A 23,775-nucleotide genomic window follows, 5' to 3' on the forward strand; every position below is an offset into this window, starting at 1 on the left:
ATTCTATAAGGGCTTCCTCTGGAAAGTACTGAATCAGTTCTTTTTTAGTCAGATTTTTCTCCATTCAGCTGTTTTCATAAACCTATCCTTTGCACTAGGTGTATTCAACAGCCAGTAATAAGATTTAAGGGTGATTTTGTGTCAAGGTTGGTCATTTTGTTTCCCTTGGAAACCATCTTGTAACTTCCTACACAGTGGAGTACACTAACAGAGGGGTTTTAACGACTGCAACAGTTGTGAATTTACTTGTAGCCTACTTTAAAAACAGAAGTATGTTGGCATGTTTAACTCTCTTCCAACAGTATATTGTGCCATGTGCACAGTCATGAAGTAATTTTATAAATGAACCCTGTGGTCAGCCAAGCTTCATGCTAGAACTGCTTACATTGCTTACATGTCTGTGGTGTAAATCTAGAGTAAAAAATGTTCAGCTGTCAGCTTGAATTAATTTAGTTTAACCCTGGGAACCCAGGCACTTAAAATCATTAGATTAGTTGTAATAATAACATGACCCCAATTTCCGCCTCTATATATATGTTACTAGAAGAAAATACCATTTGTAATATCCTGCGTTTCCTTAGTAGACACCTACTATGCCACATGCCTCAGAACACTTACAGGATGTTCTGACCAGGTTTACAGGCTGTCCCACGGTCAAGACTAACTAAAGATGATTGAGTCCTTGAAAGAGGCCGGGGCTCCAAAAGTGTTTAACTCCCTCCCCTTGGACACTGCTGACAGCTGAAAAGCAGCGAAATAATCTGTTCAGACTGGACTTAGTTTAGTTCTATGTGTGTTTTTACAGTATATCGAATCAGAATTTCAGGAGGAGGCTGGTTTACAACGCTACTGTATGTCCTGTTTTTGTAATAGTCTTTACCGTCTCTGACACTGCTCTGTCAAATGTCCTATACAAATAGGCTACATGTGTATGGATACAGTATCTGCTGTGTAAATAGAAGAGCTTCAAACCACAATGTAAGCGATGAGAAAGACTGGTTTTACATGAAAGTTAAGAAAACTAAAAATATCATTGCGTTAAAGGTCTTATGACATCAAATTTCATATATTTTTTTTCTTCATGTTTCCTGACCTCAATTGCACCCCCCAAAAACTGAACTTTCAACATTCAGTGTTTTTTCTGTAATCTGTAGTTATTTGAATTACTAGGCTCAGAAAAGTGAGTTCATTTGCCTCTGGACATATGCATCATCATAAATTGTAAATGGTAAATGGTGCATTTATATAGCGCTTTTATCCAAAGCGCTTTACAGAGATTGTGCATTACATTCACCCATTCACGCACACATTCATACACCGGTGGCGGAGGAAACCATGCAAGGCACCAACCTGCTCACCGGGAGCAATGTGGGGTTCAGAGTCTTGCCCAAGGACCCTTCTACATTAACTCAGGGGGAGCCCGGATTCGAACTGGGAACCCTTCGGGAACCCTTCGTGCTCTAATAACGGTTTCTCTACCCCTGAGCTATGCCGCCCCATCATCCAGGGGAGGGCGTGGTTGTAGGGGAGGGTGAACTCAACAACCAAAGTGGTGAATGGTAAATGGTGCATTGGACTGATGGAAACACAATGTAAAGTAACAGCAAAGGTGATGCAACCTCTCCTACAACCACACCCTCCCCTGGATGATGATGCGTACGTCCAGAGACAAATTAACTCACCTTTCTGAGCCTAATTATTCAAAAAACTACAGATTACAGAAAAAACACTGAATGTTTAATAATGTCAGGAAACATGAAAAAAGCCTAGAAAGAAATGTAATGTCATAAGACCTTTAACAAGACATTAATAGAGTGTAATACATTTGTAGGTAGTATTAGCAACACCTTTTTCATAGGTTGTACAGCAAGTGCTCTGACCTTCATAATAGATTTTGAAGCCACTGTTGGATCGGCTGTTGTCAGTGGTGAAGAGCAGGTACAGGAAGTTACTGCTGCTAAACAGGAACTGTGGCACCTGGGTTCCGTTGAATGAGCCAATCATAGGAGAGAGTAGGTTGGGGCCATCATGCACCTCCAGGAAGTCATAACTGAGCTCCGTCTGAAACCTGAATTATAACGAAGGAAAGGACAGGGAGAGACAGAGAGATAGAAGTGAGGGAGAGAGCCCTAGAGCAGACATTATTTGTGTCAAAATTCAATGGCCGAGTTTCCCAAAGCGATTTTAGCCCATCATAGTTCACAGTCACACATGGTCTTAGAGACCAAGCCCCGACCGTCATGTTCCCGGGTTTACATGGGTTCGGGCAGAGCGACTTATTTAGCCCCCTAAAACTACACCAACATTCATATTTCACAAAGTCTCACTTCTGTCTAAATACAGTACGGCATTCTATAATTACCTGTATCCTCCTTGTTCTTCAATAAGAAGCCTTTTTATCCGATCGCGTTCTGTTTTCCCATGTATTTCCTGGTGTTCCCCATGCGCACCAACCCCATTGAGATAAACAGACAGTGATCGGATAAAAAGGCTTCTTATTAAAGAAAACGGAGGATACAGGTCATTATAGAAAGCCGTATTTAGACAGGTGTGAGACTTTATTAAGCACTTTGTTTGTGAAATCTGAATGTTGGTGTAGTTGTAGGGGGCTAAATAAGTCGCTCTGCCCGAACCCATATTAACACGGGAACATGACAATCGGGGCTTGGTCTCTACGACCATGCGTGTCCATGCAATGGGCTTACGATGGGCTAAAAACGCTTTGGGAAACCCGGCCACTATCTTTTAGAAAACGTTCCTATCGGTCCTGTGGGTGAGTGATGATGTTGAGCACAGAGAAGAATCAGCAACCTTGAGACATTGTTAATGAGGGGGGGAAAAACTAAAAAACTATCTTTCTCTTTTTCAATGCAAACAATATTAATGAACACAACGCCTCCAGTCTATGTCACTAAACTACTACACTGTACCTAGGCTCTGCACAATGACAGAACCTCAGCACATTCACACTATGCTGTAGCTTGAGGGAAAATACATTCACAACCAAAGCAGTTTTGTCTTGCTGATCACAGCAGCGAGGTTGCAAGGATAATAAAAACTAACATTTGATGGTTTGCCTTTTTTATATGAAGATATAAATGCCTTGAAACATGACCATTTTTGTTTCTTCTCGTTATTACAGGTATTGCATAAGGGACAGAATTAAATTATTCTCAAAATTACTTTCAGCATTTTTATCATGCAGACACAAAGCTGCATTCCATCTCCTTTAACACTGTATTTCCAGTTGAACAGCAGCCACCATTTTTAAGAGAAAGGTTGTTGTTGCATATACTGTAGAGCAAGGGTCTTCAACAGGGGTTCCGGGAACCCTAGGGGGTCCTCAGAATTACTACAGGGGGTCCCCAAATCTTTGTGTGATAGATATTTTATGTGATTATTTATGTGATCTTTTATTGCGACCGAAGGTCGGAGTTTACCATGAGAAATGTCACAGCTTGTCCGATACATATCACTGGCCAGATGGCCAAGTCATGGCCCATATCTGTGTGGCTGGTTCAGATAGGGATCTCCATGTATGGGCATAACATATATTGTATGTATATGGATACATAAAGGATAAAATAAAATAAAAGTCCATATATTTGGATTCCCAGAAACAAAATCCCTTTTATGCCCATACAGTATATGGAGATCATCAATCCCAGGCCCTAACTGGCCCGAGAGCCTGCTTTACTCTGATTTTACCCTACCTTCCCCGAAAATGTTAAAGTCCATGTATATGGATATATATTAATAAAGAATAAAATAAATAAAATCTCCATATATTCCCACATGATGCCCTGTTAGGGTACCCCCTTATGCCCATATATGGAGATCCCCAGGCATCAAATCCAGGCCCTAACTCGCCAAGGCCCTGCTTGGCTTTACTAATTAACATAAATTTTATGCCCAAATATGGAGATCCCTGTCCCATGTCATCAATATTAAGGACATATCTGTGAATGCCCATATTTGGTGCTATCAAACAATTAAACTATATGGAATCTGGGGGTCCCTGCTTCTCTCAGCTAAGGGGTCCTTGGCCTGAAAACATTGAAGACCCCTGCTGTAGAGTGTGTGTGTGCGCGTGTGTATTTTCCTCTCTATGGATGAGTCACCGTAGCAGTGTCATACAGACCTGTCAAAGCTGATCTTGACGGAACGTCCCACCTCGGCCTCAATGACCCACTCACAGCTCAGGGAGTCTTTGTAGTAACCCGGCCACCCAGGGGACAGGATGACACCGGAGGGCCCGGAGTAGTGGCCCCCACAGGGAGCTGCAGGGGCAAAGGTGTAGGAGAAGAAAAAGGAGGAATGGAGAGGATAAAGGCGGATAAAGGTGAAAACGTGGGGAGGAGTTGAAGGGAAAGTTAGATAGGGAGGGAAGAGAGCATAGATGGTGGTGTGTTGGAAGGGTGAGAAGATAGATGCAAGGAGAACAGATGAAGAAGGCAAAAGCAATGGAGACGGTTGGGTTGAAGGAAGTTTAAGAAGTTAAAGCAGAAAGAGGAAATGTAAGTTGAAGCAGGAGGTTAGTGAAAGTGAGGTTAGGATGATAGGAACAGAGAGGAACAAGAATGGATATAGTATGATGGGATTGGATGAATAACAGAGGGATGATGGTTGACATAATGATGGAAGACAGGATGGAAGGTTGGGGGGAGGATTAGAAACAAAGAGAGGAAGGTAAAGTAGTTCCTTGCATGTCTGCCACTTAGCAGTCTGTTCATTCATTGGCCCATCAGACAATGTATTCATTATTCAAGACCAGTACCTTCACACTTGGGTATAAGTCCGCTCCACATCACCTTGCCCTCTTCCAACTGGCATGTGATGGTGTCAGCCCCCTGTGTCTTAATGAAGCCTTCCTCGCATACCACAGAGATGGAGCTTCCCAGCTGAAAGCTGTCCCCAAAGCGCCGCGCATTCAATGGGACACCAGGGTCAGGGCACTCGTTGTGCCCGAATGCTTGTAATGAGAAGAAAGAGAACAGGATCTAGTGAATAAATCGGTCACTTTTTATGAATAACTAAATGGGGTCTTAGATCAGCAGGGGAAATGGATATACTTAGAAAAGGAAGAAATAGCCCCCCACCAGCTCCTCTCAGACACTTGCCCCCCTCCCCAAAGACTGCTGCCAGTTACCAACTTCTTTCATTCTGCACACATCTGTTGGCAGACTAAATAAACAATCTATATACATGTAGCTATTAAATCTGACTTTTAATTAAAATGAAGAATGGAAAAAAACAGACTTCTGTTTGAAGTTCAGGCGAATTAGAGGTGTCATCTCATCTGTAGAAAAGGTCAACTGTTCTGCACGCAATGTAAGCAAATGGGAGTTCCAGTCACTAACCTGAGGCACCATTATATCAGCTATTTTAATTTAAGCAGTTAAGAATTAAATATATTTCAAAGTCTAAAAGGTTGTCTAATGGTTTCACAAGGACATTTACAGTGCTGCTTACTGATTTACTGTTCACTCTTTGTCAAGTCCCACCCCCTGTCGCTCTGTTACTAGGTGGGACAAAAAACTCAGGGAAGACTTTTTTGTCCATTCACTCCCATTGTCAAAACGAGATTTTTCATAGCCTCATATTGCTATTTAAAGTACAAAAATATATACGTGATATTAATAAAAAAGGAACAAAAAATACAGTAGTAACATTGAAAAACAGGGGTTTTCACCTGAAAATAATTATGTGTTTTTCTTAGTTTAACCAAAATAGTTCCTCTGAAACAGGCAGAGGGCAGAGAGAGAGAGAGAGAGTGTTCCTATTTATCATGACAAATCAAAAAATAAATACAAAATAAAAATAAATATCTATTCAAGGAAATTTAAAACTACACTCTTTGCTTTCAGTCACCCGAGAGAGACTTGGAGTAGAACCGCTGCTCCTACACTTGGAAAGGAGTCAGCTTAGGTGGTTCGGGCATCTAGTACGGATGCCTCCCGAGCGCCTTCCTTGGAAGGTCCTCGATGCGCGTCCCACTGGGAGGAGACCCCGTGGCAGACCTAAGACCAGATGGAGGGATTATATCTCCAAACTGGCTTGGGAGCGCCTCTGTATACTCCCTGAGGGAGTGGAGGAAGTTGCTCGGGATAAGGAAATCTGGAGGTCTCAGTTGGAACTGTTACCCCCGCGACCCGATTCCGGATAAGCGGTTGAAGATGGATGGATGGATGGATGGATGGATGAATGAAAGAATTTGGACTTTGTCCCACTGCATAACTCTGCCCCCTGTAGCAAAAGAGAAGGATTTTTCTGGTTGGCCAGTCAGGGACCAATCAGAAGGCTGACAAAGGGAGTTTGTAAGGCCAAATTTGTCTGTTTTCACCCCTGTCTGTGTATCCGGAGCTAATCTTGCAATTAACAAGAAGGACCAGCACCAAAATCAAAATGTGCATGCTGCCAGAAGGCCAAGGAGTTCCTGGATTCCTTGGTTCATGAGTCATACTGTAGCGTTTCCATGTTAGAAGAACAATAAATAGCAAAAAACAACTTCATTTGAGGTTCAATAGAGTCAATTGCGATTTCACAAATGTGTCAAGCTTTTGTGTCCAAGGCTTCACCAAATTAGGTACACATCATCTCAGAATCAAGTGACAATGAGCTAGAAAGAAACAGATTCACATGTAATACAGTATTATTATTGGGATCTGCCTCTTGGCACTTGATCATGCTGTAGAATAACATTATGTAACATTGTTAAATGCAAACCATTATCATTTCTGCTATCCAGTACTGCTATGACAAACAGTTTAATTTATTCTGCCACTCTTTGTGGCAGAAAAAATGAAACAGTTTATATCGCGTACAGGAGCAATTATGTTAGATTACATACATAATGTATGGGAGCAGATACAGTACAGTATAAAACATCTCACTGCTCTCATTTGTACATTCATTAGAGCCATCTCCACCATTCTCCTCCCATGAGAATACACTAATTTTCACCCAGGAATTGTCCACAGATACAGTAATCATTGGTCTTGTGTTTATTATTGAGAAACACGTTATGTCTCCAACTAGCTCTGTGGACCACAAACGGTGGTTGAAATTGTATGACTCGAGTTGGTCCTGTGTCGGCAGTGCTTAATTGTCAATGAATAGGTGCCGGATCTCTTTTTGCGCAAGTTATCTTTTTTACCTAAATTTACGCACCCAGTACAACATTAGCACATTGTGGACCATTAGAACACTGGAAGTCAATCTATCAATTTAGAATGATCAATCTGAATAACTGCCATATTAAAAGAATATAAATGTGTATTTGTTAAGAAAATTGTATGACACCATGTATGTGTATTAGCTTGTCTATTGTGTTGCACTATCACCACATTAGAAACATTACAAGAAATTGAACAAAAACATGAAAATATAAAGTAAAGAAAAATGCTGCAGCCAAAAAGGTTTCGATTTGGAAGGATGAAAACAGCACTATTTTGATGTACAGGGAAGGTCATGATAATTCAATTCTGACTATTCAGGCAATTTGTATACAATATGCTAAAAGGTAAAACCACTTGAGGTGACTCCCATCAGGATGGAAATATGTCATCATAGAATAGAGGTGACCACTCAGAATAACTTTATATAGATTTGCAATGACCCTTCCATCCCTTAAAGGGACAAGTGGACCCAAACCGTGTCAGGAAAATGCCCCCACAGCATAACAGAGCCACCAGACTATTAGGGGTCAAGCATTCAGGCCTGTACCGTACTCTTTGTGTACATCACACATACCTTCACAAACTGTACTTGTGGAGAATGGTTAGGGATGACTCATCTGACCACATACATTTTTAAACATCTCTGTAGACAAGTGTTTTTTGCACTGCTGCTCTAAAATGCATGACCTGCATTGACATTCTCAGTAACCTAAGGAAGAGTTGCTCTTCTATTTTACCGTACATATTGCTTACTATGATGGAAAATGATTAATCTGATGACTCATCTGACCATATGTGACATACTGTGGTCATTAGGTCACTGTAGCACACTGAATGCTACTATGGGTTCTTGCCGACACAATTGATGAGACTGTATTGTAATTAAAGAGGCAGTGCCATAGTTTTGTACTTGTTCTGGTTTTCATGTGTCTAGGAGGTCGACAGTACTTCATTAGACCCCCTGGTGTGGTTGTTATGAGCAATTATGTATTCCCTTTGTATTTGGGGTTTCTTCCTGGAGGCTGACACCTTGTGGGTCAAAAGTGCTGATCCAAAAACACAGATAAAATGACATCATATAATCATCCCCTCCCCTTTTACCATTCACCCAACACTGTGGGTGTGGCTAACTTCAGCTGGGTTACCACCCACCAGGATAACCAGGCATACTTAATGAACTGGTGGGTGTGGCCACATAAAAACCTAATTTTAACTCTTTCTGTACACTTTTCTGGAAAAAAATCTTCCTTCGTCCTTCCTGCTTTAGTGCTTTAGGCCAGCCTAGCTTAGCCTGGCATGGCCAGACTAATATCACTGTCTAGATATTAGTCTGGAATCTCTGTGTGGAACCTGCATTTCCAAGGGGTGAATGCATCTGGTGATAAAACTGCCTCATATTTGCATACTGGTCCCTGATTGGTGCCCCACAACTTCGGGGGCAGGGAAATCCAATCACAACCGAGCGGGGCCAGACCAAATCTGCTGAGGGCACTTTATTATTTTTATTATTTTTTGGTTTCCAGACTAAGCCTTGCTGGGTCTGCTGCTAAATGAAAGTCCTTCATAACTTTGCACCGTTGAGCCAGCTCTTTCTCTGCTGGCATTCTCTCTAGCGTTGTATAGATAGATGGACCTTTATTGATGTCACTGGGGAAATTCAGTTGCCAAAGCACTGCACCCAGGTCCAGTACAACACTAAAAGAGCTCAACGGTCAGTCAGTGACTCTCCATTTTTAGAATGGTAATTCCGGAGGAGAATTTATTCATTCATTTACTACAGTTTCAGAAAATCCTTATAAGACCAACCAGCCTCCTGATAAACCACGACCAAACATTTGATTCTGCTCATAAAAATATAATTGGAAAACGCACAAGGTACACTGTGTACACACTGCATCTTATTACCAGTAAGACTCCCTAATCGGGAGATAAGCGACCGTAGGTGGCTTATCTCCACAAATAGGGCAAAAATGTGTTTTTCCAAAATCTTCCTGATCCATGTTGATGACATGAGTGTAGACATGCTGTGTAGTGATATTCGTGATTTTAGGGCAAAAACTGTAGGAGCAGTGTCCAAAAATGTGTTTTAAAAATCGGCCTGAAGGTGGCGCTAGAATAGGGCCATGTGAGAAATGAGGGGTGGGGTCTCCGCGTTGCCTTGGCGGACGAATAGGTACCGGCCCCGGCTCTCCCGGACGCTCCTAGCCCGAGTTACGGCATTTTATGTGCGCTGCAGTGGCAGGGGGTCCTCCACTGGGGGCGCCACCACTTTTGCATCCGTTCTGGAGCACCAGGAGTCGGTGGTCCCTGGGAATTCCCCGTGAGCAGCCCCGTTGGGGTGGTCATTTGGTCATTTTTGCACATTTGGTCATTTTTTACATCTGGGGGTCCCCCAGGGACCTGGGGGTCCCTGGGGCTCCGGGCAAGGAGTGTGTGTGTAAAATCTGGCATGGATCGGGTCAACGGGTGTGGAGATATAAGCAGGGAAAAAGTGTGACGTGTGAGCACATTTGGTCATTTTTTACATCTGGGGGTCCCCCAGGGACCCCCAGGTCCGGGGGGCTCCGGGGGTCCTTGGAGGTTGTAGTTTGGCAGTCAAGGAGTGTGTGTGCAAAATTTGGCATGGATGGGGGCAACGGTTGTGGAGATATGAGCAGGGTAAAAGTGTGACGGACTGACTCACTCACTCACTCACCCACGGACAGCCGGTGGAGGTTTTGGTAGTAAATGCGACCTACGGTCGCAATAAATGTGCCACCGTCTGTGCGTGTGTCTCTGTAGTGCGGCATGCACGTCACAAACGACACAAGGGAGTTGAATCTGTTGGATAGGCGGTTGTTCAGAAACGCTGATCGGATCTCCATATACAGTATGGGCAGAACATAAAGATATCACCTAGTCCCTGAATAAGCCAAATTGCCAATAGTCAATGCCCATGAGCAATTTAAGATTGATCGGTGAACCTTCATACTGTAGGAGAGAAACGGATGAAGACAGAATGACGGACCGATATGCAAACAGAGTTTTCTTCATTTTATAGTATGATGATAGGATAGCAGGATAAATGACCTCACCATGTCCCCATTTAGATCAAATTGATCACGGCATTAGTTCAGGCAGGCCACTTATTCAAGCTCCTGTCTCTGTATGACAGATAGTCAGTTGATGGCTCAGCTTAGCAACTAAACACATCAGTTGACAGCTGCATGACCTCTGCTTTATCCTGAAGGATAAAAAGGGGGGATTCTGCACAGAACCATACCTCCAAACATAAACGTATTGCATTGTTCAAGCTACTAGAGAATGTTAACTTAAAAGATAGTCTCAACTGTCTTCAGAGACACATTTTCGCAAAAGTGTGAAAAACCAAGTCAAGTCCCATATTTTGTGGCAAGAGTTTGCAGAAGGCAATCCCCTCATGCCGCCCATGCCCCGCCATAAAGAAATGTTTTGTTGAGATGGCCTTCACAGAGCTTTGACCTTAACCCTATCAAACACCTTTGGAATGATTTGGAACGCCAAATGTGAGCCAGGCCTAATCGCCCAGCATCAGTGTTTGAGCTCATTAGCTCTTGTGGATAAAGGGAAGCTAATTATGGGCACTGATATGAAGTTAGTCCCCCCCTTTGCTACTATAACATTCTCCACAATTCTGAGTTGGCTTTTCACCACTTGGAACCTGCCGCAATTTGTTTTCATTCAGCCAAGACCATTAATGAGGTCAGACACTGATGTTGGGAGATTAGGCCTGGCCCGCATTCGGTTCTCAAATGAATCCCATAGGTGTTTGATAGGGTTACGATCAGAGCTTTGTGAAGGCTAGTAAACGTCTTCCTCAGTCATCTCAATAAACCATTTCTGTATGGGGGTGTGTGGGGAGCAAACAGCCTTCTGCAAACTGTTGCCACAAACTTGGAAACACATGATTGTCTGGAACAGTGTTTTCCAACATGAGATCCAGGGGGCACCAAAGATGCCCACCAAAGGGTATAGGCATGAGTCCAACATTTTAAACATGTTGCACAAAATCATAACTTGTTTCATCTATTTTCAACCTAGCAGCAACTATATTTTGGGCATGTCAATAAATGTCAAAGAATAGTCTACAAAAAGCTAAAACTGCAGATCTACAAGTTCACAAGATGTCACAGCTTGTAGATCTGCAATTATTTCTATTTGTCTGTGATTTGTGAGTGTGTGCGTGTGTGGCTAACAACTTGGGATGACAAAAAAGGCAGCTAAACAGCCTATAAAATTCTGTGCAATCTCTTCTACTATCAGTAGCTGCCAAATATGGTGAAGACAATGTTACTTGTAGCCCTGAAGGGTGTGTGGGTATTTGTCCAAGATTCGCTGACTGTACATTTTTACAACACCTTGTAATATCTGTGTCCTTGTATTGTATCTTTTATGTGGACTTAAATAAATGATTAAATGTGTGTGTGTGTGTGTGTGTGTGTGTGTGTGTGTGTGTGTGTGTGTGTGTGTGTGTGTGTGTGTGTGTGTGTGTGTGTGTGTGTGTGTGTGTGTGTGTGTGACCACCACACACACGCATTGTGGAAAAAAAAGGTTACGAACCACTGGTCTAGAATGTCAATGTAGCTGTAGCATTAACATTTCCATTGTCTGGAAGAAAGGGCACTAATTAGAAAGACTAATTAGAAAAGATGTTGACTGACCTTTGGTCATATAGTGTATTATATTAAACAGCAACCTAAAATAACATTAGCATTTAAGAAACATGAGCAACCTAACAATCCCTACTATGATCTCATCCATACTTAATGAAGATACAATAAGCCTATAATGTAAAACAGAGGTTCATGAGCTGAACAAGTTTAAACAGCCTACTATGTGTGAGATTCTATCCACTGAGCGGAGATTAAAATGTATTACAGCCGCCTGTTGCCATTAAAGATTATTCTATGAGTCCGAGGTCACACAACTTACATGTTGTAGGGAACAGACAACGGCTTTAGTCAAAAAGAAAAGGACAGCCTGTTTAAAACATCTACACATTATGCCTAACATTGTCTAATAAATACTTTCTCGCAAATATGTTTGCCCTACCACTAAGCCAAAATAAACAAATAACCAAACTAAATAACAATAAATAAGCTTGTCTTGTCTCTTGTCTCTCTTTGAATATGGTGTGTTAAAGTAGCCAGGCAGAGAGCTTTTCTAGAATGCTGCTGCCCCTAGTGGCGCATAGTGGAAAATCCCAGAAGTGATGCATGACTTGCATGATTTGTACTATATTGACCATGGAGTCACAAGCAGACTAGCCAAAAAGCTGTTTTAAAAGGTTGTTTCAACCCATCGATTACTTCTTTCCAGACGGTCAGAACTACAAGCATCTGTAGCAGGACTACCTTTCTTTTTTGATACAATACAGAAAAAAGTAAGAATTGATTGCGCCGATCATCCCTCTTAACTCATTCTGTGCCAATGACGGTTTATTTTTCAATAGCCCTGGGTGCCAATGACGGTTTTGACGGTTTTTGTGTTTTTTGTATAGATTTTTTTTTTTTTTTTTTTTTTTTTTTTTTTTTTCAAAAAAATTCAAAAAAAATTCAAAAAATCCTGGCACAGCTACTTTGGAGCCATTTTGGCATTTGGCACAGAATGAGTTTTTAACAAGAGCACCTTGAACACAGTGTGACTAGTCCTGTTGCCCCACAGCTGCAGCGAGAGGAGGGGGGTAGTGTAAGAGTAGAAGTCAGATTATCCTCTGAAGTTGTGGGCTATTTTCACGTCTTAAAGTAGTAAAGTAAGTTACGATTCAAATGTCAGTAACTGAAACAGCTGGAAAATGTAAATAATTACGTTACTAGTTCCCGCAAAAAGTAGATGCATTACAGCAATATTTTTTAACGTGTTAGTTGCAACACTTGTTAATAAGAACTGAATGTACCGATTTTTTCAAACTACTCACTGCTGTAGGTGATGTTGAACCCTCGCCCAGACATGGAATGATCAGCCTGGAATTCCAACTGCAGAACGTTGCTATTGGACGTCAGGTGAGAAGGAACCTCGGCCCCTGAGAAGCGACCGAGCATCATGGCTCCTGACTGGTCGCCATCTTTGATTGTGAGAAAGTCATACGGTGGCTCAAGATCAAAGTCGTTGAAGGCCAGGTGGATTCTGGACCCGGGCTCAGAGATGATCAGCCACACACAGTTGAGGTTATTGCCGTAGCCTTCTGGGTAGTCAGGAGACAACACCGTGCCCATGGGCACCGTAAAGTTGGAGAAACATGGGACTGACCGAGAGAGGAAGGAGAAGTAGATTAGATTCAATATTTAATATTTAATAGTGCAATCAGGGAATTAATTTTGCAACAACTCTCACCTGTCACATTACAATCTATATTGTGGATTATACATTAACAAAATCAGTGGAGCACAAACTCAGCATTTAGTAACTAGCTCTGCAATTAGGAGACAACAGTGTTCTCCTGGGTGCTGCTGAGTAGTTGGAGATTCATGAGACAGTGGAGTGAGAGGATGGGTTGGTGTAAATGAAATACTGAAATATGTCCACACAGCAAAGTCACACACTGTCCCCAAGGCTACTACTGCTACATTAGAGCAATACAACTGTAGATGTATGTTATGAAAATGGGTAATGTCTTTTCGACAGGTATATTTCACAGAAGGAATTTTAAAACAAGTGCTCTCTTGTTTTAGCATTTTGTGTTGTGTCTTGTGTTATATGTACCTTGATTTGTGTTTGAACAAATAAACCCAAATATAACAAGCATTATGTTATCATATTCCTGTTTTAGATTGGGTTGATGTCTGTTTAACCACATAATGTCTTTAAAAGCCCATTCAACAACACAATAATCCCTAGTGTTATAGTGAACTTTAGAAATCATTTCATTTCTTGGCACAGGGAAACAAGTGAGGGGGAAATAAATATGCTTTCAACTCACATATGCAGATGGGGATATTAGCAGACCACTGATTGTTGTTCTGGCACGTTATCATTCTCTCCCCGATCAGCTCAAATCCAAACTGGCATTCAAAGCGCAGTACGTCACCGTTTATAAAGCCACTGCCATCTTGGTAGCCATACAGAGGTGTTCCGGGGTCACCACAACTCTCTTTGTCAATTTCTGTGAGTGAGAGATGGATGGAAGAGAGGATGGGAAGGAGGTAGGGAGAAGGAAAGGAGGGGAAATAGGGGTAAGTTAAGGATTAAGTAAAGTAAAAAATATGTTGACGTTTTATATTATCATTATCTATAAAACTCCAGGTAAAGAGTGTGTCTGAGGGGTCCAGGATTCAAACTTTGGAAATGAGAGAGAGTGAGAGAGAGAGAGACAGACAGACAGACAGACAGACAGACAGACAGACAGACAGACAGACAACCAGTCAGTGTACCTTTATAGTTGATCTTGAAGCCGATTGAGCCCACACTCTCATCAGACTGCAGATGAAGCCACATCTGATGGGACATGCTGACAATCAGGTCGGGGACAAAACTCCCTGTCAGTCTGCAGATAAGGGCCAAAGCAAAGACATACGGGTGTCAAAAGTCCCCCATCAAACGTCAAGTTTCACTATTCAAACAGCAACTCAATACAGAGCAGTTAATAGTTTAATGAAGATAACACGTTGACTGACATTGACTGGCAATAAACGGAGATCTAAAGACACCATGTAAATACCAAATAGCCAGATGACGCCACATTTTTGTGATTTAATGTACCAGAAAATTCAGGTACATAAGAGCTGCAACCAATATAGTGATTTATAAATCATTTGATCTGCTTTGGATTTTAATGGTAAAACCACACACGTACATAGCACTGAGCTGCAATATAGGACAGTGTTATGCGTGTTGTGTTCTTTTTTTTTTTTTTTTTACATTATGGTTTACTCAGTTGTAAGTTTCAGTAGACACAATACTTACACTTGTATTATCGTTTTTGAGTCACCTACTTCCGCTCCATCTCCGATCGTTAGGGAGTCATAGCCAATCTCCAAGTCAAACTCCTCAAAGTTGATCTGGATAACCTGTCATGAAATATAGGCTGCTATTCAAAAACACTTGACTATGAAGGCATACGGCAGATTGTTGCCAATTGCCAAAAGTGTTACATACCGGTAATATTTATGTCCAACATATGACGTGTTTAGAGTATGTCATAGATGTCAATAGAATATTTAAATAATATTGAAATAGACAGTCTACTCTACATGTACCTATATCATGGTGTTTTTCTGATTGACACATTCACTGACATTTACTCCCCTTTACTAAATGATAGGATAAAAACTCATATAAGAGAAGCAGGCATTCCTAAATGATTGTCAAGTTGTATCATTGAACCATTCAGCATTTACAGCATACACATCAAATTCCTTACAAACAGCTGCCCCTAGAGACAAGTGTTTTTGGCGACGGCTTAAATGTGAGGGAAGCAAGTCCATGTAGATAGAATATGTAATACCATATACATATTTCAAACAGGCAGCATCGGGAATAACGCTTTATCTCAGACAATAACATAAAACCCCATCCACCTTTATTCCCTTCATCTCATAATCCAAATGGCTGCATTTTACATACATGCAAGCACTTTCATTTGATGAATTATGCAGAAACTATCCGTAAATCTCAAATCGTGAATGGAATAGATAGAGAATGGGAGCCACAATTGAACACAAATCCACCCATACTGCATCTGTTTTTCTAACTCAGACAGCAAAGCATGGTGTGCTCTATATCAATCCTCTACACCCCCGCATACAAAGGACACAAATAACCTCCAGAGAGGAATAACCACCACTGGCATGACTTCACATTCACTTGCACAAATCAAATATGGAGAGGCAGTCATGGTGGAATACAATTTCAGAATTACTATTGACTAGTAAGATGCCCTAAAATATAAGAGTTTTATTAAGAATCAAATGTACACAAAATTAAACAAATGCTAAATTGTGCTAAGCAGAATTGAAACTACCTAAGCCTATTCTTTGGTGATATGCAACTGCAACGAACAGAGGTGCTGTAAAGACATCTGTTGATCTGCATGTGTTGATGCCAGCAAAAGCGAATGATGATCGCCTGCCCCTAATCTTTGGCATCCCACAATCTCTGGCCATGGGGAGGACAATACCCACAGAATATGCATGTATAACAACCTCATTACAATCCACGCCTAAGCATAATTACCATCATAACACTAATGGACACAGATTCAGTGCCAAGTCAATGGCTTGTTTGTCTAGGCGAGGCACATCAGTGGTTGACTATGGCACTTGCCTGTCCTTGTGATTTCAGAATGAACATTTGTCGGATGTGCACTCTTTATTAGCATGACTGCTCTTTATTGATGTCACAGTGACTAGGTCTATATGGTACGGGGCTCAGTCAGATGTAGAAGAGTGCAGGAGTGCATACGCAAAGGCTATTACAAGCTCAGCTTTGAGCTCTCAGCTTTGGGGCTGAGCCAATTTCTTTTTGGAGCTGTGTGGAACACAAGCTCCCTATACGTGGCGGTGTGTGTCTGTCTGTCTGTCTGTCTGTCTGTCTGTCTGTCTGTATGTAGCCTCTGGTGTAGCCTGAGTACCCTGGGTGACCAGAGAGGTGCTGTTGAGTCTAGCCTGCCCTGAGCATCAACTGCAATACACACACACACACACACACACACACACACACACACACACACACACACACACACACACACACACACACACACACACACACACACAGCTCCACTTCGAACGGAGGTTCGATTTTTTCATTTCATTTCAACCTTTATTTAATTCTCGGAAAACACACACAGGGCTGAGACCCTCTTTTCCAGTGGTACCAGGATTACAAGCCGAGAAAAGCAACAATATGAAAAAGAAAAAAGAATGACAGGTACAATTTATATTGATCAAAGTCGATATATCCTTCAACATTCAGCGGTTATTTCTCTCTATTTCTGTACCCTTAGATAAACAGCCAATAAGTGCAGTCGGTGGTGAAGTGAGAGCTTCCATCAGTTCTATGCACTGTATGTAGTCAATGTAAATGAATGAATGACGAAGTGTGAACCTAAGCCATCCACACATATATTAGAGTTAACCTTTATTCATCCTGGGAAAACCTGGTCAAATACTGTAGATATATTCATTAATAAATACACAAGAAGCCTGGATAAATGATCTTCTGCACAGAGGAAGTCTACTCTAATGTTCAAAGGTGAGGGTTCAAGTGTTTAGAGACGAGGGATACAGTACAATTACTGTACACATACTAACTAATGAGGGACTACTACCCTTGTTTGTACGAGCATTAACCTTAAGCTTCCCCAAGGATATCACTTTATAGGTATAATATTAACTGTATTGATTTGACAAATAGCACATTGTTAAGTCATGTAAATAACCTGCTTAAATGTTATCAACTAGAAGTTTGCGGTGCTCCAAGCCGAGCTGATCTAGAGTTCGCGCCCTGCGGGCGCTCACAGCTGATCCTAGCCATTCAGGACGCGGAGCTATTTTTATGCATTAACTTTCCAGCCCGGCAACTTCTATAGACGCACACAACAACGTGTGGGCGGAAGTGGTGTTTAGATAGTGATAGCCTATAACGTGGCAAAGGAGGTTTGTTAGGGATGTAGATGACGTAAAAAATTATGGAAATATGAATGCGACTCGGGCCCTAAGTATGGAATGCGGACATTACCACGATTGAAGGCAAATTGTTATGTACAGAATTTTAAGCTAAATGTGCTCTTGCGCTTGTACTTCCGGAGCGGCGCTAGCACTTCGGAGCGGCGCTTGTACTTCCGGAGCATCACAGAGGTTATGTTTATAGACATTTTAAAACTATAACATATGTTCCGTGCCTAATAATGTTTTGTTTGGGATGTACATACACTAAATTATGGAAATATGAACGCGACTCGTCCCTAAGTAATGGCATACGGGCATTACCGCGATTTAGCTTTCTAGCTAACTATTAGCCTATTAGCTGTGCTGGCGTAGCCGTGAGTATGGGGGCAATGCTAGTCAATCAACAACCCTCCCTAAGCCCTAAGCCCTACCGAACATCTGGACGTGAATGGCCTTGGAGTGGGCGTGGATATAGCAGCTTTGTTGATGTTAAAGCTATACTGTGTAAGATGCCCAACTAGTGGTCATTAGCCCTATAGCAAACCGCGGTCGCGTCCGCGTCTTTCGGCCGTTTTTCGTACCTTCAGACCCCCGCGTCTGCCTCCACCTCGCTGAGATCTATCTTTTGAGGGGTCCCTTGTTCCTGTGCGTTCAGTAATTCCAGAGATACGGACTCCTTCACCCTGCCTGGTAGGCGAAATTACCTAGAGAAGGGATGGTACAAACGGGCGACAACAAATATGGCTGCCATAGCGACCCCACTTCAAGATGCGCTGTGATTGGCCGGCAGTTGTATAACCCTCGCTGTGATTGGCCGGTAGTGTGATGACGCAATTTTGGCGCGAGATCCGGTCCACGGCAAGGATCGCAGTTTACATATATAGAGAAGGCTTTACAGGCTGAAATTCACGGAGTGGGTGTTCTAAAACTTTAGCGATTTAACAGTTAGGACAATTTTAAGATTTGTTTTATAAAAAAAGTTACATGGTACAACTTTAAGGCTCTAATGTTAATGACAGTGGAGAGTCAACTATCTATAACCTTGTTGAGGGCTAAGGTAATCACAACATATTGGGAGCTACTCTCACCCTAGCCTAGATAAATCACATATCAACAGGTAGAATACCAATAATTGGACATTAAAGTAGTAGTTAACCCCAAACAAATTCCAGCTAGAAAACATGAGCCACAACAAGGGCCAGGATATAATGCAATTCCCAGGCCTTGTTTCTGGGGGTCTCCAGATAGCACTGCAGTAATACAGTTTGTTATTAAAGTTCTCTGCAGCACTGGTTCTCAACGTGGGGTTTGGGGACAACCAAGGGTCCTTGCGGAGATGTCAAGAATTTTATAGCATATAGATTAGGGTTCCAGGGCTAAAACAAAAATTGTATCAACATAGGGTGTGGGACCTGATGCATATCAAACTGGGGTCCATGAAATTAAAAAAGGTTGAGAATCACTGCTCTGCAGCATTACCTTGTTTGGATCACTGGCAGAGATGATCCACACACACTGGGAGTTGCTCTCATATTGGATGGGGAAGTTGGGGGACGTGAAGGTCCCTGAGGGCCCATGGAGATTTGACCCACATGTTTTCACTGCAACAATTAAAACACAAATATTATCTACAAGCTCACAATGTGTCGGAACGTGTTGTAATTGCTTTGCAAATCTATTTTTCTTTTTGTGGGTGGGGAGCGTTAACTCCTCAAACTCTAACACACCTTGATCAAAAAGGTGAAAAACAAATAGCCTAATAAAACGGCAAATGGCATTGACTGTTATTGCTATAGACAGTCTATGTGTGCAGCATGTGTGCAGAGAGGTGGTCTATTAGCAGCGTTTCTATGAATCACATCCCGACAGGTGCTCTGGGTATTATGGAACATTTCAAAACACGACCAAAGCCTTCTTTGTTATGAAAAAGTGGAGTGCTGCGGCAGAGCCTTTCATACATAATTAACAGGACTGAACTTTCCTCTATCTGCATAGAGCCTACATCCAGCGGCAGTGCCTTAATCAAACAGCTTTATTAGCTCTCCAGAAACCCTCCTCACCCTTGCAGACAGGCCTGTGGTCGCTCCAAGCAGCAAAGACCTCTGCCACGCGTTGGCAGGTAATCGTTTTGGAGCCCTGCAGCACATGGTCTTCGTCACAGGTGAACTGAGCAGTTGCTCCGATGCTGGAGAGATACCAAATATTACAGTCAGAGAAGAAACCCCGAGGCAATTCCCATTTATTTCTCTGTTACATTTATCTGGGATTACATCTCAATATATTGAATCCATCCCATGAATGAAGCGCGTATATTATCATACTGCTGGTTCAGACAGAGAAAGCTGTACTCCTCGTAATGGCTACTGAGAAAACCTAGCGAGGTTTTAATGTGTCCACATTTGAGTGCCAAGTGCACACTGTAGATTACAACAGTACTGGAGCCCTTTTGAGTGCAGCACAATAGGGATGCTCATGAGAGAGAATGCGATGTCTGTGCATGAAAAAGGGAACGCAAACTCCAGGTCTCCGGTCCGGCAGGGACTGGAGATTGGACTTAATTGCGGCAGCTAACTAAATCTCATGCCCCTGCCTGCCTGCTCCATTCCAGCACTCATGCAGAAGCTGGTGAGATATAACCAACCCTCAGGCTCCTCTTGCTCTGAATACTGATCAGTGAGGACACAAGTGCCATTAAGTACTTGCCACTTTGAAGGCTACTTTGGAGAATGTTTTTTATATTTCTACGTATTTCTCTCTAAGGCAGTGTTTCTTAAACCAAGGGTCTCTATCCAAAATGGGTCACTGTCCTGTTTCAGTACAGTAGGATCCTGAGTGTTACTTTATCCATGTATAACTCTGAGAGCATACAAATGTAACCAAGTGGACACTTACAGGTCAATTTGGTTATATTTAAAGTTGAATTAATTAATGATTTAGGATTTAGGACAGTGTAGTGAGGTCCCATTAGGATGAAAAAGTCCAGCATGCAGTTTTAATTGTAATTCAATTGTAAGTCAGTTGACTTTCCTATTACACAGTGAAATCCTTAGTTTTAACTCGTCTAGTGCCTATCCCAAAGTAGTTCGGGACATTGCAGCCAACGATATGATTGTAATTATTTCAAAGTTTTTAATTTGCTTGCTTGCACATGAAGGAACATCCTCCCCTTAAGCAATCCTCTACAGACCATCAGCTCTGTCCGAACCCCTTTACTTCAGTTCTGTGATGTGTGTCAACTCACCTGAAGTCAGAGCCTGTCCGTTTGCCATTCTCAGGCTCCCCTGGGTCTGGGCAGTAATTGGACACCTGTTTGATCCCTCCCTCGTTCACTGTGTGAGAAAGACAATGATCGACAATGTTTTAAGTCAGAATCACCTTCATTGCCAAAGACAGACACAGCCAGCGTATTAAAACAGTTGAATGGGTGCTTAAATACTTCCTGGAAGACCATTCAAAACGCTAATGCCTGGTAAGAAACATATGGTTGCAGTAATTATGTAGATAGGCAAATTGACCCCATCTATCAAAGTCAGAGGTCTTTTATTGCCAGTTGTGGTGTTGTGAATGCACACTCTCGCTGAGTGTTATCAAACCGAATGCAACACCCGACTTCTCTCTTCCCCGAGCTAGACAAAATGGAAAGAATCTATCTGAGTCCAACAGGGACTAAGAGGATTAAATAACCTTCAACTACATTACAGGAGCCACAATAATCACTCAATGGGACTCTCCATACATACTAATGGTTTAAGTACCCTCGATTAAGCTTTGTGGATAGGGTGAAATATACAGCCTTCGCTACACTACAAAAGTACAGCCAAGGCTTGGAAGTGGAATAAAAGTTGGCTGCATAAGTATGTGTGTGGCGTGTGCGTGTGCGTGTGCATGTGCATGTGCATGTGTGTGTGTATGTGAATGTGTATGTGTGCACACGCGTGTGCGTGTGTGGACATTAAAGGGCCCTATCTTTCTCACACAGTATATTCTGGGAATCAAACAAATCATGCGCTGCAAATGAAATTCATGGAACATGTGCTATCATAACTTTGCAGTAAGACATCACACACAGCAACCAAGCAGATCCGGAGGCGTTCATTCTCTTTTCATTTAGAGAGTTCATTAGGTTTGCAGCTAATTGAGGGGCGAGTAATAATAGTGTTAGGGGTTCAATTATACAGCGTGAACGTGGGTCACATGGCATATGTCAAACATGGCACATGTGCCACCTCCTTACAGTATAGTCCCTTTTTTTAGACATACTCTGCGTATAGGAGAACAGATGATAAAAACCTTTGCATTATTCATGTCTCTGCGCAGAGTAACGTGTGTGACACAGAAGGTAATAAAGATTACAACCTGTTGTCACTAAAGTGTTTAGCACATTGTGGAAGTTGTTTCTCATAAGCTTTTGCTTTCCTGAAAAGCTTATGTTAATGACAAAGCTCAGCGAGCTATTAGAATGCATTCACCTCAGTCTGAAGTGTACACAATTCATCTGCCAAGTAAGTGGTCACTCAGCCTTGATTACTGCAATGTGTGTGTGTGTGTGTGTGTGTGCGTGTGTGCGTGTGTGCGTGCGTGTGCGTGTGCGTGTGTATGTGCATGTGCATGTGTGCATGTGTAGGTATGTGAATGCAGGTCATACTGGTCATACTGTGAAATCCCGAGTGTTAGTTTAACTAACAATTAAATTAACACAGAGGATTTTATCGAGTATGCAACAATGTGATGTATTGCTTAGGCTGGACAGAGTGAAACACGGTGAATGAATGAGACTGAGACAGATAGAGGGAACTTTTAGAGGTTGCAAGATATTGAAATTATGATTTTTGCTGCAACGTACAGTCTAGTCCTGGGTCTCATCTAGCCGAGCATATTTCTGTAAGGACATGGAGTCCAGAGACTTGGGGGGGGAAATAGGTTGTCAGAAAGACAAAAGACTGCACTTCTGCTAAATCTAGTACTGTAGCGTAAAGCCTTCACCAAATGATGCAGCAACGAAAGAGACGAGAACGAAAGAAAGACCCAGAACTCAAGCACTGAATAAACAAAAAAGTCCAAACAATGAAAACATTTGCATAAGAAAAATAAAAGACTTACTCAAAGAGAGTTTGTTAGTGTTGTCCTTTCCCGGTAATAATTTTACCCCTCTGGATTTAAGCTCTCCAGAGCTTTTCACTGGTTGAGAGCAATAAAAAGAATCCATTAGATAAAAGAAGTTACAGTATTAGATGTGAGAAGATACAGTACAAGTGTTTCTTTCTCTGAATAAAGCTTGGTCATTATAGAATATTGCTATTGGTGTGTGCTTCCTTTTTCATAGGAAATGCAGCCATGCAATTTCCAAACTAGCTTGTCCGGATAAATAGACATGTTAAACAACGAATCCAAATCCATTTAAACTAATTTTAGTTTTGTAGACTGTACGGGGGAAATACATGGAATACATGTCACACAGAAAGAATCAAAGAGCAGCCAAAGGACTACAACACTGCGGGCCCTATTATGATCCAGGTCTTATGCCTTATGCCTTAACTTCTTTACCTTTTTTTCACTATTTTGAAAAACATTTTTAAATACTTCAAATGCTGATCTACATCTGCACGTTGTGAACTTGCAAATCAGCTATTTGAAATATTTAAAAAACAAAAACGAAATAGTAAAAAAAGGCAAATAAGTTAAGGCATAAGGCATAAGACCTGGATCATAATAGGGCCCTGAATGTCTACGAATGTATAATTTAACACAACATGGAACAGACTTCACACAAAAGCCAGGTGATGCAAGCGACTGTCATAACCTTAGGCGGACAAAAGAATAGCCAAAAGCAATGAGGGATGAGTGAAGCAAAAACAAGGTGATTTGGATTTGCAAGCATTGGAATGATCCCCCTTCCTCTGGACTGTAACACTGAAATAAGTGATTAACTCTTGTTAATCTTGTTGCTTGTCCCTACCGTATGGTACAAAAAATGT

The 23,775-nt window shown here is 41.9% G+C and overlaps 1 protein-coding gene across 1 annotated transcript in view; it reads right to left on the reverse strand.

The window, feature by feature from the left end:
- The window catches only part of LOC308309097 (CUB and sushi domain-containing protein 3-like), a gene marked incomplete at both ends in the record, with an annotated part of 377,797 nt that overhangs the window by 236,140 nt on the left and 117,882 nt on the right, over nt 1-23,775 (reverse strand). The window contains 11 exons of the mRNA XM_080754567.1: nt 1,881-2,068; nt 4,142-4,280; nt 4,778-4,972; nt 13,114-13,440; nt 14,116-14,298; nt 14,567-14,679; nt 15,099-15,202; nt 19,280-19,401; nt 19,861-19,985; nt 21,042-21,129; nt 22,901-22,978. Coding sequence (XP_080610693.1) covers nt 1,881-2,068; nt 4,142-4,280; nt 4,778-4,972; nt 13,114-13,440; nt 14,116-14,298; nt 14,567-14,679; nt 15,099-15,202; nt 19,280-19,401; nt 19,861-19,985; nt 21,042-21,129; nt 22,901-22,978 — 1,662 coding nt within the window. The remainder of the gene's footprint in view (nt 1-1,880; nt 2,069-4,141; nt 4,281-4,777; nt 4,973-13,113; nt 13,441-14,115; nt 14,299-14,566; nt 14,680-15,098; nt 15,203-19,279; nt 19,402-19,860; nt 19,986-21,041; nt 21,130-22,900; nt 22,979-23,775) is intronic.

This window comes from Nannobrachium achirus, assembly GCF_963921795.1.
Source record: "Nannobrachium achirus genome assembly, chromosome: 2".
NCBI lineage: Eukaryota > Metazoa > Chordata > Actinopteri > Myctophiformes > Myctophidae > Nannobrachium > Nannobrachium achirus.